Genomic DNA, 12,594 nt, shown 5'->3' on the forward strand with positions numbered 1-12,594 from the left:
TATCAAGCAGCGCGTCAGGCAAAGACAAGGGGATTGTCGTGGGGGTGGGAGCGGGGCAAGGGTTATATAATACCCCATGATGCAGGATACAGTTCATATTCGGGAGATGGCAGGGGGGGGAGGCGGTGTTGGGTGGTGGGTCAGGCTCGTGGTGGTGGTGCATCCAGTTTGCGTTGTCAGATTGAATTTGTTGCAAGGAAGGGTCCTCCCCTCCACAACTCAGACAATGCGGCACGGCGATCATTAGTGTGAGAGCAGGCAGCACTGATTCATGGGCTCGTTGTTGCCTGCCTCGCTTGCACGTTTGGCTCGCTGTATGCTGCGCTCAGTGAGAAGCATGAGATTGACAGCCGGGTGAGAGGAAGGAGTGGGGTGCTAGCTGATAAGATTTGGAGGAATAGGGAGCTCAGGGCAGCTACACTGGAGAAATTTGTGTGATGTACACTGTGCTCTCTCTCTCACACAAACCTCCCATTGTTAAGGACCCCCCTCCCCTTCCCCCTTTTTATTCCAGTGCACTCAATTAGCGCCCCCTTCACCATACCAGCACCATGAGCAAGAACACACACCCCCATTTGTTCTCACTCTCTCCATCCGCAAGCTGCCATAGCAACCCTCACAGTGAGCGTGCTGACATCAATGGCAAGCGCTCTCTACACTCATCTACAGCCGGTATGTCTTGTAATCCCCCCCCCCCCGCCCCCTGTGCCCCCCCCCCCCAATCTCTATCTTGCTTACCCATAATCACACAACTGCATCAACTTGGAATCTTTTTCAAGTGAAATCAGTGAGTCAGCGCGTGGTCATCCACCTTGTCATCGCGGGTAGAACAAATACTCACACCTCACACTGTCATACAAATAAAAAGACCCGGGTGAAATTGGAATTAAAGTGAACCCCTGTATATTCACATTTTGGGGGTGTCAGGGGGGTAACTTGCGTTATTCACTGAAAAACACCTCTTTTTGCACTCGGGCCAATACCATGTTGAATATAAAATGATTGTTTTGGCGCCATCTTGTGGCCAAGCAACCGAATAAGGGGGAGCTTCATTTAATCAGGCCATATGAGATTTTGTGTGTGAGGTCCTTTGGTGATTGAGGTGATTTTTTTGGCGAATGGAAGATCTGTGTTCGATACATTTTTTTGTTGAGCGTTTCAGTGTTGTTTTCTTTTTTTAATTGATCTGTTGTGTTTTTAGTCAGGGGTGTAATTGTGCTTTTATTTGAGCCTTTTTTTCACTGAATGTGAGCTTTTGTTATCAATTTGTGATTTTGAGAGGTAAACATTTTTAGCCAAGACGGCACCTCATACGGTTATAGTGCACCATAAAATTTTGATTTAAAAATCTTTTATTTAGCGTGAAACAAAAATACATTTTTTTTTTAGTCACAGTTCTATTTAAAAAGCAACAACATTAGACAGGCGAACGAGTGTGTCTGCAAGGGCGTGCGAGGTCAGCGCCAGGCTGGCTTGTTGCGTTTGAAAGCACAATAACGCAGACACGCTCAAGCGGCCAGCTCCCAGCAGCCCTTAAACTCCGTCAAAGCGCACATACATTGAGTCACATTCTGCTTTTAAATTATTAACAGATGGCAGGAAATGGCTTCCAAAGGCTCCATCAGGCACGTTACCTAATTCGCTTGCAGGTTTGGGTCCAAATATTAAAAATTACTTGTGCTGGTATATGGCAAGCTGTTTGAGTATTTCTTTGATATCCTTAATATCCATCTGAAAGTGTACTAGTATGCTCATTGATCTCTGTAAGGCAATTCAGTGCACTAGTAACTTTTTTCATGACTCGTGTCACTTTTGGACTAATGCCAACGAATGCAGTTTGGCCTCACTGATAACATGTTGTTGCACGAGTGGTAGTCGGTCGAGGGTGAAAAAAAAAACGTGACCTTAAGATGGATATCAAATAAATGCTCAAACTGGCCTCACTTCCAGCCAACCCAGGTTGTATAGACACTCACAGACAAAAGGCACAGAAAGAAATCACTATTAGATTCGAGCAAAAATGAAACACCACATATAGAAAACAAGATTTTGTTTTTCTTTCCGTTGTAACAAACCTGGGGGGGTTTCTGCATTCCTGTCATTGGTCACAAGTGGAAATGTATTTTGCCTCGGGTGGACGGCACTGACGGGAGGGGTGACTTTCTAATTTATGTAATGATGCTTTGATGTGAGGTTCCTGGCTACAAAAAAAAAAAGATCTATCAAGCGACTGATGAAAATTGAGGTGAACAGAGTGTATGGTAATATCTCTGCTACAGGAAGTTAGGTCAGAAAATCAAGCGCACCTTGATTACAATTTAGTGTTTTGCTGCCACAAATTTGTATTTTGTGCGCACATTCTAACTATATTGTGGGCATGTTTTTTTTTCCTCCTATGGCACGTTTGGGGCTCCCTAAGGTTAAAACAGATAAGTGCCTCATGTTAGCACCCCCGTTTGGGGGAAAAAAGGCAAGTCTGAGTTCATTTCGATTAAATACTATAACCTGAGGTGTCATTTGTGTGATGTGATAATCACATCTTTGTGAGCTTAAGAGTTATTGTGTGGTCGCCAAATGGGCCCTCTCGCGCTTTCAAGTATTTCCGGACATAATGGCAGAGCACAATCAGACTTCCTCAAAGAGCGGCTCAGGTTTCAGCGTCTTTCGTCCAGTGAGAGGATTCCGTGTCACGGTTAGTTGTACCAATGCATGGAGCGTCGGAGAGCTCGTTCCCATCTCTGGAGATTGGGCCCGTACACTGAGCCGGCACAGTCACCGGACGCTCCTTTGGGGCAAAAGATGTCACCTGCACTGTGCAGCTTTGTCAGCTCCTCACAAGTTTGCCAGTAGCCTGCAAGGGACAGGAGATGGAAAAAAGACACAATTATACCAGGGCCGATATTTATCTAGAACAAAGTGACAGTGAGGACTTGGCAGTCCGTCCAAGCATTCTTTTGTTCTAGCCATTACAGAATGCCAGTTTGTCTGCGTTGGCCCCCGCCTCTTTCTTATCCACTGAGATATGTTGTACTTAGTCCTAATGAGGACAACTGCTATGGAAATTGACCTTGAAGTGCAACTCTCTCTCATTCCATCTGCACTCTCTTTGCTGCACTGATGAAAAATTAAAGTGCCACTCAAAGCACTTTACATTCACGTAGCCTATTAAATGTGAATTCATACTACGGGTATTTCAGATGGTCTAATGTTAGTTGTTTGTCCCCCCCCGCCCCCCATTACGATTCCAACCTCACAAACTTACCCACACCAAGACCGGCTACAAAGGCAGCCCCCAAGCAGGACATTTCATGGTGCCGGCATCGTTCTAGCTTTCTACCCAACAGGTCTGCGGTGAGCTGCATGATGAAATGATTTGAGGAAACCCCGCCGTCCACCCTGGGAGGAAAAGAGAAAGGGAAAATGCAGTCAGCCACAATGCGGTTTACTGAGCTGTAATCAGAGAAACGCAGCCATCGTTCATTGCCAGTAATATGGAATGTGTGCATTCGCAGAACCCCAATTGTCTGGCACACCCCGTTTTCTGGAGCTACTCCAAATCTGTTGACGGGATATCGGCTCGGTGAGATGGAATAAGCAGAAGGCGGCCCTAAATGAACTCTACCTGATCTTTGTGATGCGAATGTCGGTCTCTCTGAGCACGGTCTCATAAAGCTGCTTGTTTCTGTCAGAAACGCACACAAGAGAAGAATGTTAGCTCTGTTCAGCACAAAACAATGTGACCCCTCAAAAAAAATGAAAAAAAAAAAAATCACCTGAAGGCAATGGACTCCAAAATGGCACGGACCAGGTGACATTTAGTGGTGGAAGGTTTGAGGCCCATGAAGGAAGCGCAAGCTTTCGGGTCGTTCAGAGGAGCCTTTGAGCATGTACAGTAATGTTACATTTCAATAGGAGGCGATAAACGAGTAACGTTAATCTACTGGTATGCGGTTTCTTTTCACAATGGCAGTGTACAGAATTACTCTTGAGGGAGCTTTGAATGAGTCAACAATTCCGCACATAGCCAATGCAATACTTTTATCCGCTAACACCATACAGTACTTTGGATATTAATATACATGATGCACACTTACAAAAGGCCCCTTCAGAAAGGTAGCAGAGAAAAACAAAAAGATCGCCAAATATGTTACAAGGGTAAATGGATTGGAAAAGCTGGAGACGAGAATCCATTATCAGACACGCCCGAACATCTCGCGCAAGGTAAAAAGGTCCGGCAAACGTTCACATTTAAACTGTGCTCGTACCTGCAGGCCACTGAAAGATGGGACGAAACACACACCATTTGAGTCACTCACGCTGTACGCCATTGGGCTGGTATGCTCCACTTTGGAGAAGAGATCTGCAACAGCAAAAAAACACACAAAAAAAAATAACGTTTGCCGTATGCAATGGTGGATTTCTCAACTGGGGGCTGTTGTACTTATTTGAACTTTGTTGTTGTGATTTCCCTCAAGGGACTGGTTCGAATGGTGAAAAGGCGTACGAGTATAATCGACAATACGCCAAAAGTCACTGTTTGGAACATCACTTTGAGTCCTGTTTGCTACGTTAAGGTAACAAAATCATCCAAAATGATATTTACTTTTGAACACAAGCCGGGGGAAAACTATGGTAAGCGTACAGGCCGGTGGGCGTTGAGTTTGTTGTGCTTAAGACAGTTTGATGTTGAGGAATGCCAAAAGTTGTTTGTCAGGAATGTCTGCATAATTGATTTGGGACCACGCCTTACCACGAGGGTGGTTTAATGGCATTCAGATGCGATGACAACTGCACTACGCTTGGCCCCGCCTACAGGTTAGAGCAGAGTTGCCGGGAGACATAACACATGCGACAACGTAACCCAAAGTCGTACTCCATCGCTAACCCGCAATGATGCGGTAGTAAAGTGAAAATTACAGGAAATAATCTGTATTAAAAAAAACTTCCAGGGCCATAAATATAAAACAACCAAGTTATGTTTGTAACCTCTAAAGTTAATACACCGGGTCAGTCATTAACAGAGGACGTATTTTATTATAAGCCAAAGTGTTTGAATATGTGACTTGACCATTACACCAACAGGAAGTGAATATAGAGGGAAAAAGTCTGGTCTCCCCGATTTTGCATTTATGGGATCTTCCATTTATAAGAATGTGCCTGTGGGAATAACGAAGCTTTATCAATGCATCAGCACGCGTAACTGCACATTCACTACAGTAGGGGGCAGTGGCACTGTCACTGTACTGAGAAGGAGATTTGAAGTGCAGCGATGACTACAATTTCCAATTTTCTCCTCACTCACCAAGGGCCTGTGCCCATTTGATGGCGGTGCCGGTATCTGCTGCGTTACCCTCAGCCAGATACACCACTTCCGGGCCAAGTTTCCATCCCACCAGTGGATAGAGACCTACAGGGAAGACCCATATATGTTTGTCACAGACCTGGCATGACGATGCAGCGCATTGACCCCCCTCCCTTTTACTTTACCATTTACGGACGTGTGAGGTGTGCTGCCGGTGTTGATGTCCATGAAGGTACCTGTTCCCATGGTGATCTTCACATCACCCACATTGTAGCAGCACTCTCCAAACATGGCGGCCTGTTGGTCCGCCATCTACAGTGTGAAGGATTTCATAATAATGCGTGGATCATTGGCAAGCTAACACAACGAGGACATTAAAGATACAAGTCATATCGTATTGACATAAAGATGAAAGAAATGGCGACGGGTCTGATGCCAACTCACCAATGACATTATAGGAATGGGTACTCCAAAGATGGACGGGTCAGTGGAACCAAATGCATATCTGGTGAGAGACAGAGAGAGACATTATGTGCGTCTGTGTGAAGAAGCTACTGAAAGGCAAAAATAAGCATCTTAATTTGCGTTTGATTTGAGCAAAGGCAACAAGTGCAATAATACAGCCAACGCTGGAGTCTGACCCCAGTCTAAGATCATCAATGAGGAATTATAATCTAGATCATATCCCATTTAATAATGTGGAAAGCCACAGTTGATAGTCTGAAGCGGCTAATGTATGTACATGGCTAAATTGAGCTCTTGCGGCTTTTAAGCGGTTTTGTAGACCGGAAAATACGCACCCTGTATTTTCTACTTTGGGGAAAATGGAGATCGGCAGGGAGACCAGAGAGCAGAGCATCTGACTCCAACACATCTGTGAAGAGAGAACCGTCTCATGAATACCAAACAACTTCATCCCAAAATGAAATTAAACACTTGTCATTGTGCATCAGACCTGATAGGAATCAAAAATTCCCGTTGAACTTGCATTCGAGTAGTCTGTGGCATGAATCAGTCCTGGAAGAGATCAGGTGACACCAAGAGTCGATTGTTGCTTTTTGGTTTCAGGCTGTGATCGTTTGATACATTTGTTAAGAAACGAGCGATTGGATTTTGCATTTGTTTAGATTTCACAAGGGGAGTGGGACAAACGTACCTTTTGTGAGTTTGAACAAGAGCCAGGTGTCGATTGTCCCAAAACAGCAGTTGCCTTCGGCCACAGCTTGAGTAACCTAAAAAAAAGGGGGGGGGCAACAGGTGAATACATTTACGTAAATGCCATTTCATGTGCCATTTACGGTAACGTGCCATTTCAAGGTAACAATTTTCAATATCAACTGATACAAAATACTTACATCGGTACACATTTTTCAGCCATGTCGCTCAGCCCTAAGCACATGTGTGGCATTGTGTTTTCTATGTAGTCTGTCATTCTTTTAACTCTCTCACACACAAACTCACCTGTTTGTTGTGTTTCAGGACCCAAACAAGGCGGAAGGTGACATGTTGAGTGGAGAAGACAATCAGACTTGCCGCAAGTGACCGCTTATGCCTGGTCACGAAGTGCAGCACTTTCATCACGCCATGGATCGCCTGAAGGCAGAGGTAGCTAAATACTCACACGGTGTACTATACTAGTACTGGGGAAAAAAAAGGCTTTGCTAAAAGTAGAAATGCAAATTTAGTACTTATTTTCAGTAAGGAAAAGTAAAAAAGTACAGCCTCTTTAACGTACTTAATTACAAAAGTAAGAAGACATTGATTTTGTCAATTATACAAAGTACCTATTTTGATAACTTGGCACAGCAACATAAGAACAGCAGACAAAATACAGTAATTTCCCATTTACTAACTTGCAAAATAGTGACCATACAGAGAAGACAACCCCCCACCAAACACTGGACTTGTATTATAAGATTTTGGACTCTCTAGTTATTAATAATACAATAAAATACAGATTGAAAACCCCAATCCAGAATGACACTCACTTTCAAGGTGCATGATCGGTTCCAGGATGTGACCAAGTCTGCTGCTCTCCGGTCCTGCCAACTGATGAAATTATGGAAAGGAATGCCAGTTCTTCTGTGAAAGGGAAATGAGGAATGTTAAACAAACCCAGTAGAAAAGTAAACAGAGTGAGACCGCAAGTCTTGTACAAATTCTCAGTTCATATCACCTGTCCCACGTTGTGAAGGTAGCTCGCTGGGTAGAGATGCCCAAAGCTTCCATTTGATACATTTGTACTCCGGCATCTATATTTTGTAAAACAGGATTGCAGTATGATTATGACCTATTTTCTCTATTTGACTGGGGATGCAAAAGACCAAGAGTACCTTTGACGGCCCCCTTCACCACAAACATGAAGCTTTTCCACAGTGCCTCTGGGTCAAGTTCCACATACCCTTCCTCTGGATATAACGGTACCACCTAAATAAAGAAAACAGTATTGCCAGGAGTGCATGAAATGTCAAGCTTGACTGTAGCAGGAGGAAAGTGGATACTGTACCTCTTGACGGCACGAGCCACGTATTTCTGCCTTCTTGTCGTATACGTGGCACCGGATCGAAGTCGTGCCCACGTCCACAGACAAAATAAATCGTTCCTTTTTTAAACCATTCCTCGGAGTCCCCATCGTAGGTAACTGGGTATCCCTTTTCATATGTCACATTGGGGGTCGTTTACAGCAAGACTCCATCGCGCGGGTGCGAATAAACGCCGAATTGTATTGGGTCGCTGAGGCAGTGACACAACCTTCGGACTTTGGTCATCCTGTCCCACTTCCAAACATACACGCAGCTTCGCAAACGATACAAAACGACATTTTAGCGGCTAGACAAGAATACACACCATGTTGCAATACTATGAGCCCCGTCCTTCGGGCACATGAATCTCTTTCTAACGCAAACTATCAGTCTAAAACTCACACCATGAATAAATACCGCATTTGCTAATCTAGTAAAACACTCACAAATTAAAACGGTAGTATGTAGTGCTACTTAATGCTGGTGTTAAAGAATTGTAGAAGGCAAAAGCGTGTTTGAATCGCGAAAAAAAAATCCAAAACAAACCTCTCCCGCCCTTGAGGGCACCCGTAGTTAGTAATCACCTCACGATCTTGCGCATGCGCATCAGGAAAAGTTAGCTTGCGCACACGTGTGTCAGCGTCCACTACAAAAATGGCGAAGGTAAATAATAGACTCGCTTTCTCACCAAAAATGAATAAATCACGATGATCAGTCCCAAAAAAACCCGAGTCTGCTGTTGCGTGTTTCCTGTATTTGCACGGAGACATTATTTCCGTTCTGTTTTTCCATCAACTACTGTATGTGTATGCAAAATAGACTGCTAATGTATTCATTCGCTTGCTTGTATTTTGAAAACACCCGAGTGTTTTGTGGTTCTAAAGTCATAAGTGTGTACTCTAGCACCTTTTAGATCAAGAATATCTCAAGACACCACCAAACAAATATATCATAAAAAAGTGGATAAGCTCGTCTATTTTGTACCTTCTGTTACGTAACGAAAGAGCATCTAATCGTTCTGCCTGCCAGACGTTGCTGACATAGGTGCTGAAAAAGCTGCATTAGTAATATTTAAGACCAACTCAGTGAAGTTGAACAATTTCCTGTGGGACACCTGAAGATTTGTCACGGCACAGTCACACTGGTTGTTTGGAAATCATCGGCATAACGCATATACTCCTGTCATACTTTTGGTGTCTGTTATGCAGGGCACAACAACTCAAGAGATACCAAGTAAGGTTCTTGAGAATAACGTTGACGACACCAGTGCCACAAGTGAGTAAAGAAGTCTAAGGACGGAATAAGAAGTTTTTTAGATGAAGTTTAAGAACAGAAAGTCATTTCAAACTATTGATTACTGCTGGCTTTTAAGCAACTTGTGTGAGCTCACAGGATACTACACAGTCATCTAACACATCATCTATCTCAACTTTGAGCAAATGTCACGTTGATCCATTTCAGGAAAACGGAGACGCATAGCAGAATCTATTGGTCAAACGTCACCTCCCAAGAAAACGAAACTCATCAACGACGGTATGGACTTTTGACAGAGACACTTTTATTTTTTTCCGGAACCTTTCTCTGAATTGTTTTGTGTGTTTTTATAGGTCATTGTGTTTTTGTTGGCAACTTAAACAACTCCAAAACCTTTGAAGAAGTCACTCAGTCATTGGAAAAATACTTCATGACACAGAGTCTTTTGGTACAACACATCAGATTAGCTAAATCCAGGTCAGTATATCTTTTTACGTGACATAACATGACCATAAAGTTTAGTTGCTGCAGGATTGCTTTATGATGATGTGGTTGTTTTCAGGAAACATGCATTTTTGGATTTGGCCTCTAACATTGATGTGACTAAAGCTTTATCACTGGATGGAGAAATGCTTCTCGGTCAGCCGCTGACTATCGCTAAAGCAAATGTCAAAACTGTGGACAGTTTGAAAAAGAAGGCGAAGCGTCCAAAGCCTGGCAAGAAAGGTAAGAAAGGCTTCGTACTGTTGCGCTTCTCTGCCCAAAGCCTTAGAGGGTGCTGTTGGTTAATTTGAAAACAAAACATACCGGGATTCCCCTTTTCTCCTTTTAAAATTTGATTTGATGAAAAAGAGTCTCTGAACCTAAGTCCAGAAACATTCACTTTTTGTTTTTACTCATCAGCTCAGGATGGAAGATGTTTGTTTTTGAAGAATGTCCCTTATAATGCAACAAGAAGAGACATCCGGGAGATTTTTCCAAAAGCAATTCAAATCAGGTTTCCTGATCAGGCTGACCATCCAAGCAGAGGGTGAGGGTTTTTTTTTTCAACCCTTCAAATAATAATAATAATAAGAAGAATTACAGTCAAAGTTTCAAGCTTCTTGTTCTCAATACAAAGTGAACTTTGTCTTCAACAGCATCGCATTTTTAGAGTTTAAAAATGAAGCTGTTGCAAATAAAATAAGGAAGCGCAAACAAGGAGCCAAGATCCAAGATCGGCTACTCATCATTGATACTGTCGGAGTTGCCCGCAAAAGTGACAACAAAAATGTCGACACCAAACCTACCAACAAAGGTAATTCCTGTGGAGTCCCTGAAATGTCTTTTTAAATTTTATTTTATTTTTTAAAAAGTTTTGCATCAAGCTAACGACTCTTTTTTTTCTCTGTATCGCTGATGCAACCTACTGATGACACTGTAAACTCAGCGGCCACTTGGTTGCAACAGAGATGCAGAGAGACTGCAAGAGTCACAGAAAGATGAATAAATAAATGGACTTCAACCGTAGTTTGTGTGTATGATGTATTTTTATCACCCCAAAAATTGTGTGTGTGTGTGTCCTTTTTTATTTTAGTTGAAGTTTCTCCAACCACACTTTTTGTCAGCAACCTGCCTTCCAACGTGAAGGAAACGAATGTAAAAAATGTCTTTAAGAAATCCGTCACTATCACGCTACCAAACAAGGGTGGCAAAGCAAGAGGGTAAGTGTGCACTATTGCGCCCTCGCTCTCTCTCGCCGTCTCATCCATATTTATCTCTCTCATCTGTCTGTATCTCTTTTGAAAATTAATGGTGGCATCTGATATCACATTTATGGTTCAATTATCTTGTTGTTTACGATGATACTAGTGCAGCGTGTTATACCGGAGACAAATTCCTTGTGTGTTCTACATACTTGGCCAATAAAGATGATTCTGATTCTGATTTACCCACAGTTACGCATTTGTGGAGTTTGCCAACGGGGAAGATGCTCAAAAAGCCTTGGCCGACGCCAAAAACGCGACTGTCCGAAAAAGGCCCATAAGAGTCCAGTTCTGTGAAATGAAAGAAAAGCAAGAAATTGGAAAAGGTATTTGGTGTTACAGAGATGACATGTAGGCTTTTATTGACAATTTTTTTCCCCCCTGCCATGTGGACCTATTCAGATATGGGTACAAAACTGTATTTATGTTCATGTTTGTGACATTGAATACATGTCTCTCCAAACAAAAAAGTAAACAATGACACATCTGTAGATATGCCACACACATTAGAGGTGCATAGGACATTAAGGAAAAAGTGAACACGACAGTTCTGTTCCTTTCTCTCTCAGAGGAGTCGACAAAACTAATCGTAAGGGGACTTAGCAGTGAGACAACCGCGGAGATTCTCAAAGGTGCTTTCGAGGGCTGTCTCAGTGCAAGAGTTGCAACAGATAAAGTGACAGGAAAGTCCAGAAGGTAGGTTGCATCGACTACAGCGTGTGACATGTCCGAGTCTGTGCGTCGTTTATTTATGTATATTTTAAATTTTGGTCAGGTTTGGGTTTGTGGAGTATCCAAGTAAAGAAATGTGTACAGCCGCCAAAGAGGCAATGGTGAACAGCGAGATTAACGGAAGCAAAGTCAACGTGTGTTATGCAAGGTCCAACTCGAAAAGAGGCAAGCGCCCCCCCCCCCCCCCCCCGGCAGACTGGGAGTAAACAAAAGAGGTAAACAGACACAGGCATGCATTGTTTCTCGTCTGTATTTGTCACGGATGAAATTCTCAAACGGATTCATAAAGCTCTGTTGAATATCTTTCAGGACAATGACGTGGAGCTGCCGAGATGCTCTGTGCCGTTAAAAAAGTGGCAAAGGAAGCTGATCTGATAACTGGGCTGGAAAAGCAAAAGCAAAGGAAATGTTTCTGCATCAGATATTTTTCCTCCTAAATAACTATCAATGAATAATTTGTACTTTGTATGACCTTGTGGTGTAATTTTTTTAATATTCTTTTTTTTCGCCAACTGTCACAGCTTTTTTGGAACGTGTCGCAATTCATAAAATTCAAACTGAACGATTGTTTGCTAAAAACAATAAAGTTTATCAGCTTGAACGTGAAATATCGTGCCTTTGTAGTGTATTCACTTCAACATAAAGTAGGTTGAACATGATTTTCAAAATCATTGCATTCTGTTTTTATTTATGTTCCCTACAATGTCCCAATTTGACATTGAAGTGGCCCAGCTCAGGTTCCTGGTAATATTTCAGGACTCCACTTAATTTTTTCAACTGGTTTGTTTGGCTGTTTAGCAAGTTTGTATCCTCCGTGGATGTAACTGGAGACGAAGAACCTGTCTGATGTGCCCGTCTTAGTTTCGTCTCGGATCCTCAACAGCCTGCTCGTCCAGCTTTTTTGCATTAGTCTCAGAACAGCAACAAAGTGGGGATGATTCGTCTGAAATCTCCATTTGTATTTTTTTAACCCTTCACTTTGCAAAATGCCCAATGCATAGGCTGTAAAACAAGCTCAAAAATGACATTTTGATATATT

General features: G+C 42.8%; 2 protein-coding genes across 6 annotated transcripts; one reads left to right on the top strand and one right to left on the bottom strand.

Moving 5' to 3' along the window:
* Positions 1-1,334: 1,334 nt before the first annotated feature.
* gk5 (glycerol kinase 5) lies at positions 1,335-8,464 on the bottom strand. 4 transcript variants are annotated; one of them, XM_052046152.1, is made up of 17 exons: positions 8,371-8,464; positions 7,809-8,098; positions 7,636-7,729; positions 7,479-7,554; positions 7,291-7,384; positions 6,764-6,895; positions 6,459-6,534; positions 6,258-6,319; positions 6,103-6,176; positions 5,747-5,807; positions 5,488-5,614; positions 5,303-5,407; positions 4,266-4,360; positions 3,774-3,877; positions 3,623-3,682; positions 3,263-3,396; positions 1,335-2,851 (listed from the first exon to the last, which is right to left on the bottom strand). In XM_052046152.1, exons 2-17 carry the CDS (start codon positions 7,959-7,961, stop codon positions 2,694-2,696), a joined length of 1,605 nt encoding a protein of 534 aa, XP_051902112.1. In that variant the 5' UTR covers positions 7,962-8,098; positions 8,371-8,464; the 3' UTR covers positions 1,335-2,693. The 4 variants fall into 4 exon arrangements, 3 of the variants coding, with proteins under 3 accessions (XP_051902112.1, XP_051902113.1, XP_051902111.1); XM_052046153.1 differs by having other exon boundaries at positions 7,291-7,381; positions 7,809-8,393; XM_052046151.1 differs by having other exon boundaries at positions 7,809-8,391.
* On the top strand, positions 6,852-12,163 carry LOC127587674 (nucleolin-like). Of its 2 annotated transcripts, none has more exons than XM_052046154.1 (12): positions 6,852-6,907; positions 9,033-9,099; positions 9,286-9,357; positions 9,432-9,555; positions 9,641-9,804; positions 9,982-10,108; positions 10,218-10,375; positions 10,655-10,781; positions 11,016-11,149; positions 11,393-11,519; positions 11,599-11,770; positions 11,865-12,163. In XM_052046154.1, the coding sequence occupies exons 1-11, from the start codon at positions 6,887-6,889 to the stop codon at positions 11,759-11,761; spliced, it is 1,284 nt and encodes a 427-aa protein (XP_051902114.1). In that variant the 5' UTR covers positions 6,852-6,886; the 3' UTR covers positions 11,762-11,770; positions 11,865-12,163. The 2 variants fall into 2 exon arrangements, with proteins under 2 accessions (XP_051902114.1, XP_051902115.1); XM_052046155.1 differs by lacking the exon at positions 6,852-6,907 and adding an exon at positions 8,396-8,487.
* Positions 12,164-12,594: the final 431 nt, after the last annotated feature.

Source organism: Hippocampus zosterae, chromosome 15 (genome assembly GCF_025434085.1).
Source record: "Hippocampus zosterae strain Florida chromosome 15, ASM2543408v3, whole genome shotgun sequence".
NCBI lineage: Eukaryota > Metazoa > Chordata > Actinopteri > Syngnathiformes > Syngnathidae > Hippocampus > Hippocampus zosterae.